Raw genomic sequence first — 22,807 nt, forward strand, 5'->3', positions numbered from 1 at the left:
CTCCACTGTATGCAGGAAACACATTTATACAGCAAAGCCTTGATAAGTACATATACATTGGGTGATCTCAGGAGCTAAACTCAACCCAATCACTCATGATTCCAGAATACAAAGTTCATTATTACCGGTTACCCTATATTAAGGTGTATTATTTGTATCCTGCTTTTCTCTAGGTCAGTAAGATTCCAACTAGTAGTTTCTGGTCAAATGAAGTATTCCCACACAAGAACACACACACAGGCAGAAGTGAATTCCAGGGATTCGGACAAAAGTCTTTGAGAAAGAACCGAAATCCATAAGGACCTGGCCTGAGGCCACTCACCTGTCTATCACAGGAAGAGGGATAGCCGCAGGGAATTGCTACTGCAGCCCTAGAGAATATCTAGAAGCAGGCCCAGGCTTACCCCCCCTCACACACACACAAAGACTTCGTAAAGATCTAGAGCCCACTTTAGGAAAAGATGGGGCTACACCAAGAAACTTGTAGGAGTTATTTTAGTACAACTTTTACTGAAGTGGCCAGTGTCCATTTCTAATGCTCATTTCCCCCCCGATATCCTAAACCTTCCTTATAAAGTATTAACATGAAACCAGTTTTATGACAATGTAGCAAACTTTTATGAAAAGCACCAGTGAAAAGCATAAAAGGCTTCACAGCTGTTATTGGCAACTACTGAAAAAGAGAATGAACAGCCCAGAAGGGCCCCTTTACAGTGGAACAGTCCACTGCAATTACTGTTAAGTATAAGCTGCCGGTTCATAAATCGTCTTTACCTTGTAATCCAATTTCTGTAGTTTATAGCATACATTCCTTCGTTTGTTGCTTGCACTCTTCCCTAATTCTGAAATCCCCAGTCCTATTGCATTGTTCATTGTTTGCCTTACATTGTCAGACTGCACTGTTTTAGATCCTGTAATATGCACAGAGTCTCACAGAAAAAGGCAATGCAGTATAAATAAAAAAACTCATTTTGGGAAGGGGGGGGAAGAGCTAAAGTGGTTATAAATCTACTGCTGCCTTTTGGAAATGTCAGTAATGAGACAAAAGAGGCACCCCCAGACAAGCAAGCTGCCCAACACAAAAAGAGAATTATTACCACCATTTGTGTATATGTTGCCACTGGACATATGACCAATAACTGTTAGAACTGTATTGTTATTAAGTAGATTAGATTTTGTATTCAACATTCATAGCTATTTATGGTAGGGGAATAGAGAAACGGTTATTTACTAGCAGCACTTGTCACTTTAATAGTTATGCACTTTTCTACGCAACTTCCCCCTGCTTTGCCTCCTGCCCCCAAAATTTAGCAACTGAAGCATTCATTCTGCATAAAGGGAAAATGGCACCTCAAGCCAATGCAAGCACACACCATCAGAACATTTTATATATGATTTAGCTTCATGCATTAAATAAAGAAAACAACTTTGCTTCTCAAGTTCCAAGTAATGTGTGTAAGGGAGAAGACACCTTGTTCAGCACCGAGATACAAGTTCGTAGGAACAGCATTCGACTCTGAAAAGGCACTCTCAGTATGGAACTCATACTGCGCACAAGATTTTAACTGCTATGTTAGGGGCACACACATCAGACCACCATATAGCGCAGACCACACACAGATTTCTTTATGTAGAACTTTTAATTCTCAAGATCTGTACATTCAGCTCACACATCTTTTAAGTCTCTGGAGGGGGAAAAAATGGAACCAGAGTGCTATCAGCAGTCACTGACAAAAACAGCCTGGTTTAGTCATGAGTTTACGCTTCGAAGGTAGACAAGAAGTTTATCACTATTTCCTTTAGCTTGGCTTCTGTCTGCTCAGAGATCTTCCCATCAGTCCTGTTTGGGTGAAACCAAAAATGAATTTCAGCTCATTTCCAGCAGGCTACCGGGCAGGTAAGCAATTCATCACCACTTTCACCTCCTGCCCTCCCCTCGCAGTCGCAAGGAAAAAAAAAACCCAAATCCAATGTAATGAGATTATCTTGCAACTGCCTAAGGAAACACCCTTCGCTTTTAGCACAAAGCTACAAGCCGAACAGATACAGTCACTGGAGCGCTGTTCTGCAACCCAGGAAAGCTTTTAAAAGGTGTTTATATGAAGATTTATCACTCTGCAACAGTCTGTTTGTAGAATCGCATTAAGAACTGTGCCAAGGAGGCCACAGCTATTCCTAGGACATAAACAGAGCTCTAGCTTCACGGCCAGCTGGTAATTCCCCCTGCCCACTCTAAGTCTAAGCCATCTTCAAGCCCGGCAAGAAATGAAACCTGTACCTGATTGTGGAGAGCAGGGCCTGATGCTGGCTCAGAACATGAGCAAGAAAAGCACTCTCAAACTTGGTGATCTTGCTGGGCTCCAGCTTGTCTAAGTGGCCTCTGACTCCAGCGTAGATCACAGCTACTTGTTCTTCGATAGCCATGGGGACTAGGGAGGGAAACCTCAGGTCAGACCACCCAGCTTCCTGCTGCATCGCCGTGGAAGTCGGACTCGACACCGGAAGCTAAGCTAAGCTCCCAAAGAAGCCACAAAACGCACCCAGGAGGGAGGGATCCGCCTTCTCTAGACCCAACCAAGGAGCCCCCGGCAAAGACCATACGAGCACCAGCCCACCTTCCCCTTATTGCAGTGGGCCAAGCTCCAGCGGAAGCCAGCTGTGCTCCTCAGCTCCGAGTCCACCAGCAACTGAAGAGGAGACTGGGTGGGGCCTCGCTACGGGTTCTCCCCATGTCCTCCTCCTGCCCACTGTACTAAGAGTGGCATGCTGAGAAGTTAATCCCTGATATGGGCAGGCCTGATTTGGATCAGGGCCACAGTGGCATGGGAAATGGCGCTTAGGCTTCTTGCTGATGTTTTCCCCAACCTGTGATGGCAGTGGGGGGGGGCACTTTAATGGGGTACACTACGTTTTTCTCACAGTGCACATGGAGCCCCCAAGAGAACAGGACCCCGAATCAGGCTGGGAAAATGGCTGGGGGACAGGCTGAAGGTCCATCTCCCCACGTGCCATGGCCCCAACTGAAACTGGGCATTCACGTCACGTGCCAGGGATCAAGTGCAGTGAATCCAGGAAGCTGCCTTGTACGGAATCAGACCCTCGGTCCCATCAAGGTCAGTGTTGTCTACTCAGACCAGCTGCCTCAGGTGGAGGTCTTTCACATGACCTCCTACCTGATCTTTTTATCCAGAGGCCAAGGATTGGACCTGGGACCTTCAGCACACCAGGCAGACACTCTACTACTGAGCACAGAACTCACAATGCATGTTTGGCAGAGCGAACCGAGGCAGTAAATGCCACGTCATTCAGCCCCAAGACTACCAAGGCTCTAAGGAACAGTGTTCACTACACATGCTACATAGTTGTGCATTCCTAGTACACCATACACAACTTCATTTGCTGTTTTGTTTAGGAAAGAGTTGTAGATCTGAAAGCCTTTAAAAATTCACTGCAAGGCAGCGAGCAGAGGAGAACGTTTCCTTTTGGAACTGCTCTGCCGAGCGTGACAAGATAAACTTTGTTTGGAACCAGCAGTTATGCACACGTTAGGTTATGTACGAAGTATGAAATAAAGAAGGGGATGACCCTCGACGGGGAGGATCAGGACACCTGGAGGGTTGAGAAGGACTTCCTGCTGATGGCTGGGGATGCACATTCTGTAACGTTAAACAGACCCCTTTATGTTCTCTCTCACGGTTACCTGCATCTAGGAAGTCCAGTGGTTTGGTTAGCTCTGAACAAGATCTAAATCCCCAGACACACACATTCCATTATTTGCATGGTCACACAAACCGTTTTGCGGGTACCATGGACAGCCAAAAAGACAAATAAGTGAGGTCTAGATCAAATCAAGCCTGAATTCTCCCTAGAAGCTAAAATGACAAAACGGAGGCTATCGTACTGTGGTCACATCATGAGAAGACAAGATTCTCTGGAAGAGCCAATAATGCTAGGGAAAGTGGAAGGCAGGAGGGAAAGAGGAAGGCCTAAAACGAGATGGCTGGACTCAATAAAGGCAGCCATGTCCTCCAGTTTGCAGGATCTCAGCAAGGCTGTTAACGATAGGGCGTTTTGGAGGTCCTTCATTCATGGGGTCACCCTAGGTCGGAGGCGACTCGATGGCACAAACACAAACGCAAGCTGCCACCTACATCACATGGTGGGACAAGTAGTTGAACAGCCTCCGCATAAGGCGGCAGCAGCCCCTTACCGTACTGCCCTTGTTTGAGGAGCTCGGTCAGACGCACGCCACGATTGAGCAGCTGCTGAGTGGCAGCGTCCAGGTCGGAGCCGAACTGCGCGAACGCAGCCACTTCCCGGTACTGAGCCAATTCCAGCTTCATGGTCCCAGCCACCTGCAGAGAACCGGGCAGAGGCTTAATTTCGGGCTTCAAGTCATCCCGAGCAGGGAGGACCAAGACCATTCGGGTGCCCCAAGCCCCACGTGCAGCAGCCTTATACCGAGACAGACTATTGGCCGATCAAGGTCAACACGGGCTATTCTGACTGGCAGAAGCTCCCCGGGGTCCCAGCAGGAGGTCTTTCACATCACACCCTATCCTATCTCTGTGATTCCCATCATGGTGCTACCTGGTGCCCATGTGCTTCTTGCCTCTTCTCGGAGCAAGGAGCAAATCCTGACTTCCTTCCATGTCACTGGAGCAGAAAGTGCTTCAGAGGAGACAAGGGGGCATCATTTTGGGGCGTGAAGGAACACCCACTTGGGAACAGTTGCCACCGTCACAGGAGGATGCTTGGTTTGGAACCTCCTGCCATTCTGTGGAACTTGCCAACTATTTCACAATTGGCACCAACTATGGTGCCAATTTTACCACCAGCACCCACTACTTGTTTTGGGGACACTCCCAATCGCTCATCTATGTTATAAGAACAGTGACATACTTTCAGTCGTTATCTAGAAGATAAAGCGAATTAAGTATGCGTTCTTACGGCAAATAGATTCAGAAAAAGCTATTGTTTAACCTAAGCGAGGACTGGATAGAGACGATCTGCTTTGAACAGTCAAATGCAAACAAAGGAGCGGGGAAACATGGCAGCCGTTAACATGCGGGGCAGCCTTCAAACAAGACAGAGCCAGAACTCATTTAGCACACTCTGGAATGGAACATCTTGTCAGAAAGCAACAAAACCTCATTTGTATATTTTGATAAGCATTGTGATCCTAAGCGTCATGAAGTGCAGCTGCATTCGTGGAACTGAATTTTCCTGGCTTCCTTCCCACTGCAGCCTGGAGGATCCTCTAGGATTTTGTGAGTAGAAAGAACAAGCCAGCAGGCTAACAAATCTTTGCTGCCCCCTTCACCTCCCTCCCCATGGCCCTCCCCTCATCTTTGTAGCAAGAACATTGTGGGTGCATCATATTCCCCAAAACGCAACCACTGAAAGGTATAAGCTTCCAGCATAGGAAGGGCTGAAAGAGCCTTAGAATTACTAAGTAATTATACACTGTTTTGTATACTGTAGTATATTGTTTGCAGCAACTGGGGTGTAACAATTAAAATGCCAGACTAGGATCCAGTCCTTCTGCCATGGATGCTCGCTGGGTGCCCTTGGGTCAGTTATACCCTCTCAGCCTAACCTACCTCACAGGGCGGTTGTTGCAAGGAATAAAAACAAGAGGGGAGAACAATGACATAAGCTGCTCTGGTTCACAACGGGGAAAAAAGCAGGGTACAAAAATCTAAAATATGATGCATGTTAGAAAGAGAGGAGAATTCTGCCTGCTGCTTCCTCACAAGATTCAGAAATAAGGCAATGAATTTTTTCAGGGTTGAAAGAGTTTGTTAGAACTACGGTGAAGGAGCAAAGGCTAAAGTTTGCTTCAGTTTACTAACAGATAATGCATAAGTTCATCTCAATAGAAAGTTTCTATTGCTGTCCTCTTACATGCTAATTGAACAAAAAGTGGGTGCTGTAGTACTTTTAAAGAGAGGAACATGGTGACTACCCCTTACCTGCTTCATGGCCCTTGTCTGGGCCGCAGAACCGACACGGGACACAGACAGACCAACGTTGATGGCTGGGCGGATACCTTTGTAGAACAGTTCAGTTTCCAAGAAGATCTGTAGGAGACAGAAGAGCATTCCAAGACTTCTGTTAACCTGACACCACTTCAATCTCACAAGCAGCATAGCTGGAACCAATCATACCTTTTTTGCTTTAGCAGTCTACTCCTTGATTTGAGTCCAGAGGCAGTCGAAGAAAAAGATTCAAGTCCAGTGGCACTTTAAAGAACAACAAGATTTCCAGCGCATAAGGTTACACAAAGTATCTTGCAAAAGGAGTTTTAATTCTTGAAAGCTTATACTCTGGAAATCTTGTTGGTCTTTAAAGTGCTACTGGACCTGAATCTTTTTCTTCGACTGCAGACCGACAGTTACTCGCTCGAAACAATCCACTGCTTATGTATCTCCTCACACAAGTGTTGTTGACCTCTGTCCCCCTTCCCTAGACTCTATGAAGAGCAACACTTCATGCGGATGTTAAGTTTGGGAAGCGCTATTTCAAGGTATTTACAGCAGGAAGGATGGAAAGTGGCAGAAGAGGAAGTAGGACTCGAGTATAACCAGCTTGACTGCATCTTAGCTCTATGGCAAGCTTGGACTCAAACCACCTTATGCTGCTAAGGTTTTTAGACAGTTACTCAAAGTGATTCGGCAAAACCAGGGTGCTTTTGACACAACGGACTTCTGGTACTGTAGTACTCCTCATGGTTGCCGCAGCATTTTGGTAGCGAAGTTGTCTACTGACATGATTCCAACAAGACGGTTGCTATCCGTTTCTGGTACTCCCCTTTCATGACACACCCGACTGCCGCCAACACACCATCTCCTCTTACACAGACCCATACCTTCCCATGGTAACAAATTTGCTGGATCCTACCTGCCCATCAGTAATAGAAATGACGTTAGTTGGAATGTACGCTGACACATCACCCGCTTGAGTCTCGATAACAGGAAGGGCAGTCAGAGAGCCACCGCCAAAGGCGTCGTTCATTTTGGCTGCTCTTTCCAAAAGACGGGAGTGGAGGTAAAACACGTCGCCAGGATAGGCCTCTCGGCCAGGGGGACGACGCAGCAGCAGAGACATCTGGCGGTAGGCAACGGCCTGTGGATGCAAAACAGAGGCTGTTAACGTCGGCCTCGCTGAGTCCAAAGAGTTATTCATGAGAAGGGGATTTGGGTCTCTGCATTGAGAGGTTGATGGTGAGTCCGAACCTGCTTGGATAAGTCGTCGTAGATAATCAGAGCGTGTTTGCCGTTATCTCTGAAGTACTCCCCCATGGAGCAGCCTGAGTAAGGAGCCAGGTACTGGAGAGGGGCAGCATCTGAGGCGGTGGCAGAGACCACAATGGTGTACTTCATGGCATCTGGAAGAGACAGCCAACGGCATCAGCTAATACAGTTCATTCATACTTCCTCAAGGCACTTTTCATTCAATGAAAAGGAAACACACACCTCAAAAAAGATATTATAGCACTGGAAAAAGTGCAGAAAAGGGCAACTAGAATGATTAAAGGGATGGAACACTTCCCCTATGAAGAAAGGTTAAAGCGCTTGGGGCTCTTTAGCTTGGAGAAACGACGGCTGAGGGGTGACATGACAGAGGTTTACAAGATTACGTATGGGATAGAGAGGGTAGAGAAAGAAGTCTTTTCCTCCCTTTCTCACAATACAAGAACTCATCGTGGCACTCAATGAAATTGCTGAGGAGTCGGGTTAGAACGGATAAAAGGAAGAACTTCACCCAAAGGTGAGCCAGTTTGGTGTAGTCGTTAAGAGCAGCAGGACTCTAATCTGGAGAACAGGGTTTGATTCCTCACTCCTCCACTTGAAGCCTGCTGGGTGACCTTGGGCTAGTCACGGCTCTCTGGAGCTCTCTCAGCCCCACCCACCTCACAGGGTGTTTTGTTGTGGGGATAATAATGGCATACTTTGTAAACCGCTCTGAGTGGGCATTAAGTTGTCCTGAGGGTGGTATATACATCGAATGTTATTATTATTACTTCTTCACCCAAAGGGTGATTAACACATGGAATTCACTGCCTCAGGAGGTGGTGGCAGCTTCAAGCATAGACAGCTTCAAGAGGGGATTGGATAAACATATGGAACAGAGGTCCATCAGTGGCTGTTAGCCACAAGGTATAGATGGAACTCACTGTCTAGGGCAGTGATGCTCTGTATTCTTGGTGTTCAGGGGGGGGGGCGGTAATCAGTGGGAGGGCTTCTAGTGTCCCTTCCCCACTGGCAGACCTCCCGAGGACGCCTGGGTTTTTTTTGGCCACCGTATGACACAGTGTTGGACTGGATGGGCCATTGGCCTGATCCAACATGGCTTCTCTTATGTTCTTAAAGCTGCCAGGCTAGCAATACTTGACAGCATGGTGTAGCGGTTAGAGCATTACACTTAGATCTGGAAGACCCAGGCTCAAATCCCAGCTCTGACATGGAAGCTTGCTGGGCGACCTTGGGCTAACCCACCTTACAGGAAAAAGCAAGAGTCTTATAGGTGCTACTGGACTTTCTGCTACTACAGACTAACACGGCTACCCAATCCTGATATACCTTGAGTTAATGTAAGGAGAATGTTGTAAGCCATTTTGGAGTGGAGAGTAGAGGTGAGTAAACACGTGTCTCTCATTATGCCTTACTGCTCCGTTTTCTTTGGCCTCCCAAAGCCATAAATCTCATGCCCATCCAACTTGCAGCTGCGTCTGTAGCCAAGCCTCCCTCCTCAACCTCGTGGCTGGTTTACTTGTTCTTTTGCTGAATCATTTGCCTTGGACCCCTAATCTCTTCCCTGGTTTCAGTGTGGATTCTTCCTTCATCCTGACCTTCCGCCCCAGGTCTCAGTTCAACAGACTCTGCTCTTCAGGTGAAGGCAGAATATGTTTTTTCCTTCCACCCTTTACTTCCCCCTGGATTCCCCATTTGCTCCCTAATTAGGCAACAATCAAAGGCAATCATGTCAGGATTGGGTTACTATACTGCAACAGCGTTTTATATTTATGCTTTAACTTGCATTTGTATCTTGTTAGGGGGTAAAGATCATTGTATTAGAGATTCTCCGTACCACCTGGGTAGCAAACTGAAACTTAAAGGTTTCTAATCTTTCTACGAAGAAAAGATCCAACACAGAGTTTGTTGCTGTACTTTATTTTACTGAGCATATTTTGACTCTGATGCTCATTAATTAAATTGATTCAATTCTCTTGTTATGCTTGTGAAAGGCCTTGGACCTGCTGGAGAGGAAGGGAAAGATGGAGACGTGAGACACAAAGCTGGCATTTCACCGTAACGAACCCAGAAGCCATGCTCAGCTATCACAAACTCGATGGTTCTACACGGAGACAGTTTATAGCTGCCATCTTTCTCACTACAAGTATTAAACAAGGTAGTTCTTATCATTTTCTTAGCCTACCTTTCCTCCAAAGAATTTAGGGCTGTGCATGTAGGATAAAATAGAGAAGACCAACAACCTTGTGAGGCAAGGTCAAGGTGAGAGAGGCTGGCCCAGAATGCTTCCTGTTTTATGAGGGATTTGAGTGTCTGTCTTTTGAGCCCTCGTCAGGCTACGCTGGATCTCAACGTACATATCAGTTCAGAGTCCATGTAGTTCTGCCCGGTGACATTAACACGGTTCTAGCAGTTCTCTTTGTTCTCCTTTTAGTATCAGTTCCTTTTATGTAAATAGAATATCACCATAATTGTTTACCTTTGTGGGTCTTTTTGCTCCTAGTAATGCGTGTTACCACTTTGATTAGTTAAGAATCGCGCACAGACACGGTCTGTTAAGAAATGTTCAGTATTACCACAGCTTTTATGCTACAGATCTACGTGCAAGAGACTCCATTATGAACCAAATACCTGCATCGGTAAGCCTCTTAACCAGCTGGGCAACCGTTGATCTCTTCTGGCCAATTGCGACGTAGATACAGTACAGTTTCTTTTTCTCATCAGTTCCATCGTTGAACCGCTTCTGGTTGATGATGGTATCAATAGCAATCGAGGTTTTGCTGCACAGACATGAAAAAAGCTACCAGAATCCTGTTGGGCTGCAAGTTGCTCAGAGTTAGTAGCAGCGCTAAAGTCACTTTTTGGGATTCCTCAGGTGCTCATCAAAGCGCTTCCATGAAAAGACTAGGAACCAGAGTGGACAGTCATCCCTGCCAGCTTGTCTGCCACTACTGATCTCTTGCAATGCATTATGGGGTGCAGCCAGTCAACAGGGAGTGGCAACACGCACAAAGCCTGGCCAATGGACTGTGTGGACCTCAGACCCACAATTCCTCAGTCAGTAACAAAAAATTCTTTGAAGTCAGAGAATTAACCCCCCACCCCAATCCCAAGGATATTTGTACCTTAGAAATCCTCAACAGAAAACCCACAGCAATTAAAAGAACGCAACAGTTCCTTACCCTGTCTGCCTGTCTCCAATGATCAACTCACGCTGGCCACGGCCAATGGGTACCAAGCTGTCAACAGCTTTGATGCCGGTCTGCATGGGCTCACGCACAGAGATCCTTGGAATGATCCCAGGGGCCTTAAGACCAACCCTCCTCCGCGTCTTGGAAGTGAGGGGGCCCTTTAAGGCAAAACACTTTGTCACTTTTTCAAATTCAGCCAGCACTAACAGCTAAACATGGTCCCAGTAAGTACAGCTGCCCCATTACCTTCCCATCAATGGCGTTACCCAGCGCATCAACAACACGACCCAAGAGCTCTTCACCAACTGGGACATCCACAATGGCACCTGTTCTCTTCACAATGTCCCCTTCCTTAATCAATCTGTCGTTACCAAATACGACAACACCGACATTGTCAGGTTCCAAGTTCAGTGACATACCCTAGAGGGGAAAACCACAAAGAGTATGAACATTTAAGTAAGAAAAAATTAGCAAGTGATACATTTTAGCTATGTGCTTGTAGGGCTAGCATACACAAACAGATGTAAAATTTCTGCAAATGTTTGAAGCCACAAGTGAAAAAATACATTTTTCTCCTTTTGAAGGGTGGGTAGGTATAAACTGGGGGAAACTGAAAAATATGCAATTATTTCAAGTCTAAACTTCTTTCACCGCTTTAACGTAGATGCCCTATTTATAACTTAAGAAAAACAATTCCGGGAGTAATACAATCAAAAGGCAATTGTATACTTATTTCACAAATTTATCAATGTGCAAAAGTGCATAAATCAATGTTATAATTACAATAAATAATGCAATAAATATACAGTAAATAGTCACAAAATCCGACAGTCCATATGTGCAGTCATTTTTTACTTGGCAAATTCCACAGTGAAATGTCCAACATTAGAGAACAGAGTTTTAGGAGTACCAACAGTCCATGCAAGCACTGGTGTTAACAGTGGGCATATAGCTATTACTCCCAGAATTGTTTTTCTCCTGTTCTGTTATCCGGGTGGTCTCGCGTTGTTGCTTTGCTATTTATAACTTAGTCAGCACATAAAATTGTATTATTTAACATATTTATGTAATTTAAAAGTATACATTTCTTTTTTTTTCCCTTTAAGAAAAATTGCAGGTTACCCCAATAAAAAGTTGCAAGCTGCTGCACTCTATGCAGCCACCTTGACCGGGGGGTGGGGGTGGGGGTTGAAGGCAGAAAAATTCTTTAGTAAACAAAACAAGGTATTATTTGGGCAGAAACTCAAAGCCGCAGCAGGTTGCACTGCCACCATGCTTTGATATTAAACAACACTTTAACTTGAAAAACACTTAACTCTTTATTTGGCACACTATATTAATAGTTGCCAAAATAATTTACGTGTAAACAAAAATCCGGAAAATATATATTTTTTATCATACTCCAAAGTTTCCCAGATCTTCCACTGGAAAAAACTGAGAAAGTTAATCAGTTTTTTTCATGTTGTGCATTTGGAGTGAAGCGCTTTCTAAGACCAGGCTTTTTTCATGTGAAAAGAGAAAATATTTCACAGCTTTTTTTTTCTTCAGTGCTCTGCAAAATCACCCAGTTTTTCCCCTGGAAAAATTGAAAATCCTCAGCTATTTCCATGCTATACATTTTGAAAGCCCTTTCCTTAAGGAGCATCTTAATCATTCTTAAAAAATACTTTATAGGGAGTGGGTTTCCCCCCCAAATTTTCCATCAGTAATATTGAAAAAAAAAAGTTGGGGGGAATAAGAAAAAATCTTCTGGATTTTTATGGGTTCTCCCCACCGGCAGGGTTTCAAATCTCTACATACAACAACTGAAGTGAAGACTGTCATGTAACTTGCAGACACTAAGGCACCAAGTATGACGTCAGTGGATAGACATCTGGAAAATATTAAGTTTTAGGACAATTGCATTTAAATAATCTGGACTAGATACACAGCAGTTTATCAAATTAGGATGGAACCTACAGGACTTCTGTGACCAGAATTCCTCCCTGGCATTGATCCTGAACCCCATTTTCCCTCCAAAGCCTTTCACCCTTCATTTTTAGCACATACTTAATCTAACAAGCAAGAGATCTTGAACTCAAGGACTGCGATCCTTGAGTATATATTTACTATAAAGATGTCTGCAAAGAGGGAAGAACTTGCCTTCAGACCAGAAGAAAACTCCACCATTTCTTCTGCCTGGACATTCCGCAGGCCGTACACACGGGCGATACCGTCACCAATCGAGAGAACACGCCCTGTTTCTTCTAGCTCAGCAGAAGTATCAGCACCAAGAATACGTTCCTCAAGAATGGACGAGACTTCAGCAGTACCTGGTAAAATTTAAATCAGGATAATTACATTTACTCATTTCTTATACTGCAGACCAAGGCTCCGGCTCCTTATTCAGGTGTCCACACATTTCTAGGATAACCAAAAGTAATTTCACACTCTACTGACTTTTCAGATTCCACATAGCCTTTGGAGAGGCAACATATACATTTTCTAAACTGCTCTGGCTTCCTGAGGAATAAGGTAGCAGCAGCTGAGATCCATCTAGGCTGATGACTTCTCTCTTCTTCATGTAGGTATTTAGCCTGGGAACGGCCAGAGGCAGAAGCCTTTGGGGAGCAAGAGCAATGGGGTTCTTGACCCTGAGCACTTGGCTTGCACTTTGGGACCTGTGATAATCAGCTTGGTGGCCACAGCCCAGCCCAGATTTGTGTGTTGGCTTTGTCGGTTTGCTTTTTTAATTTGCAAGTTTCCCTTTTTAAACTTACACCTGGTTCTACTGGGGAGAAAAGCTGCCTTTAAAAAAGCATAATAAATGGCGCCATCTATGGACTCTTAATTTGTTGTCAAGAGTGATTTCTGCCCTCAAAAACCAGGAGGTCTACAGATTTGGTTTTCATGCGATGCATTTCCCCATAATGTACAAATTGTCCTGCTCCAGAAAAGCCAGTAGCACCCAAGACACTATGTAGACTACAGAACAACTATTACAGAATTGGAAAATCAAGATTAGTATTATTAACCATATTTATAGCCTTCCTTTCTCATTGAGACTCATGGGGGATTACAAAATATGAAATGCAATTCAATCAGACAGTAAGGACTCCCAAAGAACAACACAGCAAGCCAAAGATCGTGTGTATGTGGTGCTTTCAAGTCATAGTTGATTTAGGGTGACCCCTGGCGGAGTTTTCACGGCAAGAGACTAACAGAGGTGGTTTGCCTGGCCTTCGTTGGAGGTCTCCCATCCAATTACTATCCAAGGCCGACCCTGCTTAGCTTCTGAGATCTGATATCAGGCTTACCTGGACCATCCAGGTCAGGGCAAGCCAAGGTTTACAGGACTGGAAACATACATTCCCAAACTATCTTAGGGAGCAAAACTGTAGAATCCCAGCAGGGAGAGAACCCTGCCCAGAAAACGCAAAGCAGTCCGTTATTTATGCATTTACCTAATGTTCGTACAAAATAATCAGAACTTTACCAACGTGGCAAATAAATTCAGGCAAGCTGGAATCAAAACTTTATGAGATAATCTCAGTTCACGTTGGATTTGGAAATTTGTGGGCTTACAGATAAACCTCAAAGGCAGTCATGGCACATTTTCAGTCAACCATTGGTCAGTAATTTTAAGTACTACTCTGTACATTCTGACACTCGTATCGTTGGGATCAGCCAGATAGTGAAAACATTACCAAAAAGCAAGTCTGTTTTACTGCTGCGGAAATTATAGAAACAGCAAACAGACAGCGCCAGCTGGGCGGAAGTATTTAGGATCGAACTCGAGGATTCCGACAGCAAGCGCTAGTAGGGCGGCAAAAGCCAATGATTCACGGTTAGCGCCATCTCTCATTCCTAGCTGAGCCAAACTTCTACTTGTTTGGACTCACCCGTTTTCTGCAGACTCGCTTTGGAGGCATGGAAGTTCCTTGTTGCAACGAATGACGCGCCCAAAGCATTTCGGGACACCTAGTGCAAAGAAAAGCATTTAACATTTTATGTTCAGTGATGTCTCCAGCTAAGAAATCACGGTGTTCTTCTGCGGTTTTCCATTAAGATTGCATGAAAGTGGCAGGCTTGACTGATGGCTTTACCTTATTTCAACAAAGCACCACATACCCACATAATTATGTAGCTCACCACTACAATCTCAAAATTTTGAGGGCCACAGGCAGATAAAAGAAGGCAGAATTAGTGAGAAAGATCCCTTCTGTGAACTCTTCTATACCAAAGAGATCTGAACAAGCAAGAACCATTCCCAGTAACAACAACAACATTCGATTTATATACTGCCCTTCAGGATGACTTAACACCCACTCAGAGCGGTTTACAAAGTGTGTTATCATTATCCCCACAACAACAATCACCCTGTGTGGTGGGTGGGGCTGAGAGAGCTCCTAGAAGCTGTGACTGATCCAAGGTGACCCAGCTGGCTTCAAGCAGTGGAGTGGGGAATTAAACCTGGCTCTCCAGATTAGACTCCTACTGGTAATACAAACAGCAGAGAAAAGGAAGCAAAATATATCATCTTAATTTATACAAAGTACTCAGAGGTCACTGTATGGAAGTCAGACGAAGTATCCCTTGTCCCTTGCTCTTCTAGATTTCTTACTGGCTTCTCCAGCTGCTGGTGAAGCAATGCTTTTGTTTTCCTAGAATGCAAAGGCTTTCATTACAAAAGCTCTGTCTTATACCTGCACTGCCCTTTAGGAACCTATCAGCTTCAACAATGCAGCCCTACCCGTCTACACAGAATTCTCAGATTCGACAACAAAAAGCATCTAAATAAAGCAGAGCCTCCTATTTTGAATCCTTTCACATAAGGTCATTCATTTTAAACAGGCAAATGTTTTCTGCTCTCCTTCAACAAGCAGTTAACCCACAAAAAAGCCACCTTACACACTACAGAGTGACCTTCATCCTTGTATACTGTATGCAGTTCTCACACATAACCAGTGATATGGGGAATTTTTTTTTTCCAAAATGGAAAATTTTCCATTCTATACATGTAAATAATAATCTATCTACAGCTATCAGGGCTGATGAGCAGCAAATCCATTGTGTCAGATAGGTTAAAATGGCATAAGAAACATGGACAAACCCATGTTGGTAAATGGTCCAAACTTGCCTTGTGCACTTCTTTTGCTAACATTATTTAAATTATTTAAAAGCCACATCACTGAACGTGACCTTTCAGAAGACTTGCAAAGATAAATGCACCACTTTTATGCAACATCTGATGGTGTTGTAAGAACTGTCAGAACAACTGTAAACCTTAATTAAGATGTATTGTCGAAGGCTTTCACGGCCAGAGAACGATGGTTGTTGTGGGTCTTCCGGGCTGTATTGCCGTGGTCTTGGCATTATAGTTCCTGATGTTTTGCCAGCAGCTGTGGCTGGCATCTTCAGAGGTGTAGCACCAAAAGACAGAGATCTCTCAGTGTCACAGTCACTTAATTAAGATGCTAATGTGCACAACTGTGCTCAGTGCAATGCTGATCTATACTGCTAAACTAATTTGCTACAATAAATCTGAGCTGCAAAACATAAGAGCCCTCACTGACCCAGCCTCATGCTCTGATACTGGCTCACCAGATGCTCCACAATACCTAGAGTAGGGCACACAGGTCAAGTCCTGCCCTTGCCACTGTCTCCCAACAACCAATCATAAAAGATGGAATGTCTATGTCTGGAGCCAGGTTAATGGTCATGCCCAATTTCAAATACTGAGGAATCAAGACTCTGAGGCTGGATGCTTTAGGTTGTTCCTGCACTGGGCAGGAAGTTGAACTAGACGGTCTATAAGGCCCCTTCCAACTCTATGATTCTGACTCTTCCATTCCAACGTATTAAGAGGCTTTCAAAAACAGCACACCTCTACAGGTGAAGGCTACTTAGAAGCAATCTAATTGCTGACATAATGCATTCAACCCCCAAAACTGATGTTTAAGGTTCAAGACCAAAAGGCTGCATGGCAGCCATTCTTACACGTCCTGGCCATTTCCACACGTCCTTGCATAGTGCTATGCTCGGGAACAAGGGCGTCTTCCTGCTGCAATTTCTGACGTCATCACGATGCCATTCTCAAGGAATGACGACATCAGAAATCGCGCCAGGAAGATGCCCCCGTTCCGTGAGTATAGCGCTATGCCAGGATGTGTGGAAACGGCCAGTATACTGGACAATTCATTACTAAGGCAGCTTCTAAACATTATGAAGTAATAATAATAATGAACTAGGCAGTGCTAAAGGCCACCATTTCCAGAACTGTAAGGAGCTCCCAAGGTCACAAATACCTTACAGATGATTCCACGCCAATACCTTCAGAAACTCCTCCTCCCAAATGAATGCTATTTTCCATATCCCACAGGGCATGACAGATATACCTATGACAAATTCAAGAATGGTATCCCTCTTAAAACTGCTGCGGCAAACAAAAACAATCTTCCAGCACCTTTAATGGCAGGCATATTTAGTTGAGCCTTAACCTTGTTCATTCCAGAGTACCGTTTAATCAGATGGAAGAGAATCTAGCGTATAAAATCTTCAGCCACATTTCATCCTAGTCTTTAATTTGCAGAAGGTTCTTTTGCTTTATGCTTAGGACAGCATTCCTCCTGCCACAAGAGTCCTCCAGAGGATACGGACATCGTAGCAGGCTGAAATAGTGCAGCACTGTCCCCAGTCCAAATTACATTTGATCCAACTACCTTCTATTGAGTCAGTTTATCAAAGTCAGTCTTGTCTTATGCTGACTGACAGCGGCTCTCCAAAGTCTCAGGTAGAGGCCCTTCACAAGCACTGACCACCTTTCAATTAGAGATGGCAAGAACTGAACCTGGGACCTTCCGCATGCCAACCAGACGGCCGACCACTGTACCTTAGCCCTGTTGGATACCTGCCTGCCACAAAGCACCAAGATAGATCGTTCCCTCGCCTATTTTAACAGTTCCTCTGAATGAAGCTGGATACTTGCCAGGACTGATTCTTCGCTTCCACAGCTGCCTGGCAAGCAAACTTCATTCTAGAAGAGCCAGTGCAGCAGCTAGAGTGACAGACTAGGATCTGACAAATGTTGGTTCAAATCCCCACTCTACCACGGAAGTTCACTTGGGTGACCTTGGGCCAGCTGCAAACGCTCAGCCTAACCCACCTCGCAGGGTTGTTGTGAGGCCAAAATGGTGGAGAGAATTATGTATGCTGGTTTGGGTCCCTACTGAGGAGAAAAGTGGTGTTCAAATGAAGGCAGACAAAGTAAGTGGCCAGCTGTGCAGGTCTGGAGCAAGATTTGAGTCTAGTGGCACCTTCGACTCCAACAAGATTTTCAGGATAAAAGCATTCAAGAGTAGAGGGAAACAGAGAGGGAGAGATAGAGAGACTGGGATTGAGAGACGAATAGGGAGGGATTTGAACTGGGGCCTCCCCAACCTGACACACCAACCGCTACACCACCACACCGGCTCCACACATTGGTGGGATCCACAGGCCATTCCGACATCCCAATGGCTGCATTCGGGTTTCAACTCGTTAAAGGTACACAATGCACAGTTCAAGAAAGCACTCTTAAAAAACTGCAAAGAAATATACACGGGAGCAGGGGCAGTATGGTGCAGTGGCTGCAGTGTCAGGCTAATCTACCTAACAGGGTTGTTGTGAGGATGCCACAAAGAATGCACACAAGCTGCTTTGGGACCCCACGGGGGAGAAAAGCAGAACATAAATGAAGCAGATATACAAAAAACCAAGGGCGGCTCGGGGCGGCGCAGGCACAGCTGGAGAAGCGCAAGGGGAGCCGAGCTCGAGGATGACCTTCCAGGCCGGAGCTGCAACCGGGAGGACAAGGCAGAGCCGGGCAGAGGCAGCGCGGGCCGGCCGGCCCAGGGAGAAACGAGAGGCAGGCCCGCGAAGCCGCCGGAGCAGCCCGGCGCTTTTGGCCCCGACCCGCCCGCGGGCGCCGCTGTCAAAGTCACCCCCAGAGCGGCCCCAAGATGGCGGCGCCGAGGCCAGCCGGCCTCCCCCCGCCCGCCCAGCCGCTGCTCACCAGGCCGGCCTGCCGCGGCAGGGAGCGGGCGAGGGCGGCGGCGACGCGCACGGAGAGCATCATGGCGAGGCGAGGCGAGGAGCGGGCGAGGGCCGGAGGCGCGTCTTCCACGGGTGCAGCAGCCGCCGCCTCACGCCGACTGCAGACAAAATGGCCGCTCCGGTCGCCCGCCCCTTCCGCCGGAAGAGAGAGGGGAGGCCGCGCCCCCGGCCCGAGGGCGACCGAAAGTCACTTCGGCCTCCAATCGGAAGCGCCCGCGTTAACCCCGCCCCCCCCCGGCTGCCTCTTTCAGGGTTTCTATTCGGCAACGGCTGTTTCTTTTAATCTGTTTCTTTTTAGGTTTTTATGTATATTCGTAAAATATAAATATTTGTGTGTGTATATGTATGTAGATTTGTGTGTATATACATATACTGGTATACACTACATACATATATACACACATATTTACACACATGTATATAGTGTGTGTATATTATACATGCATTATTTTACACATAAACACATGCATTTATGTATATGTATGTGTAAATGCAACGTATATGTGTATATGTATAAATACACTCATATTTACACACACACACACACACACACACGTGTATAAGTGTTTATGTATATAATATATACACATACATATTTTACACACAAATATACACACAAGACACATATTTTACACACATACGTATATACACACAAAATATATACACAGGAACGACAACTGATCTCCAGACAACAGAGATCAGTTCCCCTGGAAAAAATGGTTCCTTTGGAGGGATGGGTCTGTGGCATTATACCCTGTTGGGGTCCTCCCCTCCATCCCATTCCCAAACGCTTCTCTCCTCAGGTTCCACCCCCCCAAATCTCCCGGAATTTCCCAACCTGGAGCTGGCAATCCTTAGATGTGTGTGGCCACGTTCACCCCAAGCTGAAATGGTGCATGGCCCACATAAGCCAATCACATTACTGGGGGTGTGGCCTCAGATGTAAGGAGGAGCCCCACCCAACAGGAATAGAGAAGATACGCTTGGCTTGCTGATCCTGCCCGTTATGGAGGCTTAATGTTTATTTAACTTCTGCATCGCCTCCATTTGGCTGTATCTTCAAAATAAACTTTGCCTGGATTATAAAGAGCCTTTCCTTTTTCCAAAATCAAAAAGAGTCCAGTAGAACCTTTAAGACTAACCAATTTTATTGTAGCATAAGCTTTCGAGAATCACAGTTCTCTTCGTCAGATGCATGGAGGGCAGAAGGAAACTGGCCAAATATAGAGGAGGAGAGGGGGGGAAGGGGGGAAGGAGGAGAGGGGGGATGTAAACAACTCCTTTGATATGGAGATGCAGACAGCTTCTTTTGGTGTGGGGATCAGTTTGCTTGTGTAAAGATTCAAAGGAGTTTGCCGTGTTAGTCTGTAGTAGCAAAATCAAAAAGAGTTCAGCAGCACTGCAGCACAAGCCCTCGATAACCACAGTCCTCCCCGCCAGATGCATCTGACAAAGAGAACCGTGGTCCTCGAAAGCCCACGCCAGGTGCCACTGGACTCCCCCTGACCCCGCCTCTGTAAAGGAAATCAGTTACCTGTGATAATGAGATAACCATTCATAGTCCCTATTCAGTCCCAGCTTGACAGAGTCAAATTTGCATATGAATTCCAATTCAGCAGCTTCCCGTTGGATTTTGTTTTTGAAAGGTTTCTGTTGAACTACAGCGACCTTTAAGTCTTTGGTGGAATGTCCTGGTAGATTGAAGTGTTCTCCCACTGGTTTCTGGACGTTTCCATTTCTAATGTCAGATTTGTGTCCATTTATTCTTTTGCGTAGAGGTTGGCTGGTTTGTCCAATGTACAGAGCAGAAGGACATTGTTGGCACATGAGGGCATATATCAGATTGGAGGATGAGCAGCTGTAAGAGCCAGAGACAGTGTAGTTGATGCCATTGGGTCCTGTAATTGTATTCCCTGGGTAGATATAGGGGCAGAGCTGGCATCTGGGTCTGTTACAGGGCCTGGTACCTGTGCTGGTGACTCTGCTAGCCGATTCATGATTGTAAGTGAGAAGTTGTTTAAGGTTGGGGGGCTGTCTGTAGGCAAGGAAAGGTCTTCCACCCAGGGCTTCTGAGAGAGAGGTATCATTTTCCAGGATGGGTTGTAGCTCACTGATGATACGTTGGATGGGTTTGAACTGGGAGCTATAGGTGACAACCAGCGGTGTTCTGTTGTTAGTTCCTTTAGGTTTGTCCTGGAGCAGGCTGTTTCTGGGTACTAGTCTGGCCCTGTTGATTTGTTTCCTCACTTCATTTGGTGGGTACTGTGAGATAATTGACAAACAACAACACCTAAAGCAGAACCTCAGCCGTGCAGAAAGAGATGCCCTAAACAGCCTCCAAAATAATTCTGGCATCGTAATCAAGGAAGCTGACAAAGGCGGAGCAGTTGTCATCATGGACAAACATAACTACATACAAGAAGCAGAAAGACAACTCTCCAACACGACATTCTATAAAATACTACCTTCTGACCCCACGGAGCAATACAAAAGGGAACTCAATAAAATATTAAAAACTAAGCAGGGTCAGTACTTGGATGGAGGCCCCCAAGAAAGACCCTGCAGAGGAAGGCAATGGCAAACCACGCCTACTTCTCAGTTGCCTTGAAAACTCCAGCAGGGGTCTCCATGAGTCAGTTGAGACTTGATGACACTTTACATGTGCACACAACATTGCAGTTAATGGGAGAAAAGGGAGGAAAGGGATTTAATCATTCACAGTGAAATCCTAATAGAGTTACTCTAGTCTAAGCTCATTGACTTGGGGCAAGTGCAGGGACATGCGTGCACGCTCCCGATTTGGTCCCTTTGGGGCCAAAATCAGCACGCCCCCAGGAGTGATGTTGTTGCGCCACCCAGGAAGCATGCTCGAGAGGCCTGTTTCTCCACCTTCCCCCCCCTCACTGGCCAGGTGAGTGGTGGTGGAGGGTGGGAGTGGGATTCCCCACTGGGGGATCTGGGATCCCTACCTACAACCCACTCTAGTCAACATCCTGTACCAACCGTAGCTTCCAAACACTCTTCAAGGGCAGCCCCACATTGCAGTAGTAAAATCTGGATGTTACCACGGCATGTACCACAGTACAATGATCTCTACCACCCAGGAAGATCCATAGCTGGCTCACAAGTGAAACCAGTGAAAGAGGGTTGCCAGGTCTCCCTGGCAACTGGTGGGAGAGGGGCAGCACTTGTGAGGTTCCTTCATCTTTGCAGATGTGCACGATGACATCACTTCCAGAAATGATGTCATCAAGCTGCCTGGAGGAGCGCTCAAGTGCTTCATGCAGGACCAATTCTTTAACGATTGGCCTGTTTGGGGCCAAACTCGCCACATCTTTGCTTGGGATGCCTGCTGGTAAGGGGTGATTGCCAGGCGGCTTGCCACCTCCTGCCAATTGCTAGGCAGAGGGCAAACCGCTGGGAGTTTCAAGCGCCTGAGAACTATATCACTGCTGCCATTGGCTTATTCAATAGGAGCCCAAGCTACAAAATTGCTCTTTTAAGGGGGGAGTGCAACCCCTTCCTGAAGAGGAGACATCTCAATTCCTGGGTCAGTCCTTCTAACTACCACCAGCACCTCCATTTTGTCAAGATTAAGAGTCTCTATACCGGGGGCAGCCAAACTGCAGCACAAGAGCAGCATGCGGCTCTTCTTGACATATCATGTGGCTCCTGGAGGTCTCTGAGCATCTCTGTGGCCATACAGTTTATTTTAGCGGGGAAGGAGGGGAAAATAGACAAGCTTTCAAACTCCTCCTTCCAGCACACTGCATCAAAACCCCACCCTTTCCTGTGATGTCACTTTCAGGGCACTCCCCCCCATCCCGCCTCTTCCTCTGAAGTTACTTCAGTGCATCATGTCTTGTGGCTCTCACGCATCTGATGTTAATTCTATGTAGCTCTTACGTTATGCATAATGAATAATTTCGTTTTGCATCATTTGTGGAAAGGTAGGAGTGGGGGCTCTCCTGAGTCTGACCTCCTCAGGCAGGCTGTTTCACAGAGTAGGGGCCACCACAGAGAAAGCCCATGTACAGTAGGCTTGCCACCCTCCAGGTGATAGCTGGAGATTTCCCGGAATTACAACTGATCTCCAGGCAACAGAGACCAGTTCCCCTGGAGAAAATGGCTGCTTTGAAGGGTGAACTCTATAGAATTATACCCCATTGAGGCCCCTCCCCTTCCCAAACCCCCACTCTCTTCAGGCTCCACCTCTAAAATCTCCAGGAATTTCCCAATCTGGACCTGGCAACCCTAATGTATGGGCTGCTGTTAGTATATGTTTTT

General features: G+C 46.0%; 1 protein-coding gene across 1 annotated transcript; it reads right to left on the reverse strand.

Annotated features, from left to right (window-relative positions):
* Positions 1-1,621: 1,621 nt before the first annotated feature.
* Positions 1,622-18,646, reverse strand: ATP5F1A (ATP synthase F1 subunit alpha). The gene is made up of 12 exons (XM_054986511.1): positions 18,480-18,646; positions 14,329-14,407; positions 12,590-12,759; positions 10,694-10,867; positions 10,439-10,605; positions 9,888-10,036; positions 7,239-7,390; positions 6,904-7,128; positions 5,976-6,083; positions 4,211-4,355; positions 2,279-2,429; positions 1,622-1,840 (listed from the first exon to the last, which is right to left on the reverse strand). Exons 1-12 carry the CDS (start codon positions 18,540-18,542, stop codon positions 1,759-1,761), a joined length of 1,665 nt encoding a protein of 554 aa, XP_054842486.1. The 5' UTR covers positions 18,543-18,646; the 3' UTR covers positions 1,622-1,758.
* Positions 18,647-22,807: the final 4,161 nt, after the last annotated feature.

The sequence above is a fragment of the Eublepharis macularius genome, chromosome 8 (genome assembly GCF_028583425.1).
Source record: "Eublepharis macularius isolate TG4126 chromosome 8, MPM_Emac_v1.0, whole genome shotgun sequence".
Classification (NCBI taxonomy): domain Eukaryota; kingdom Metazoa; phylum Chordata; class Lepidosauria; order Squamata; family Eublepharidae; genus Eublepharis; species Eublepharis macularius.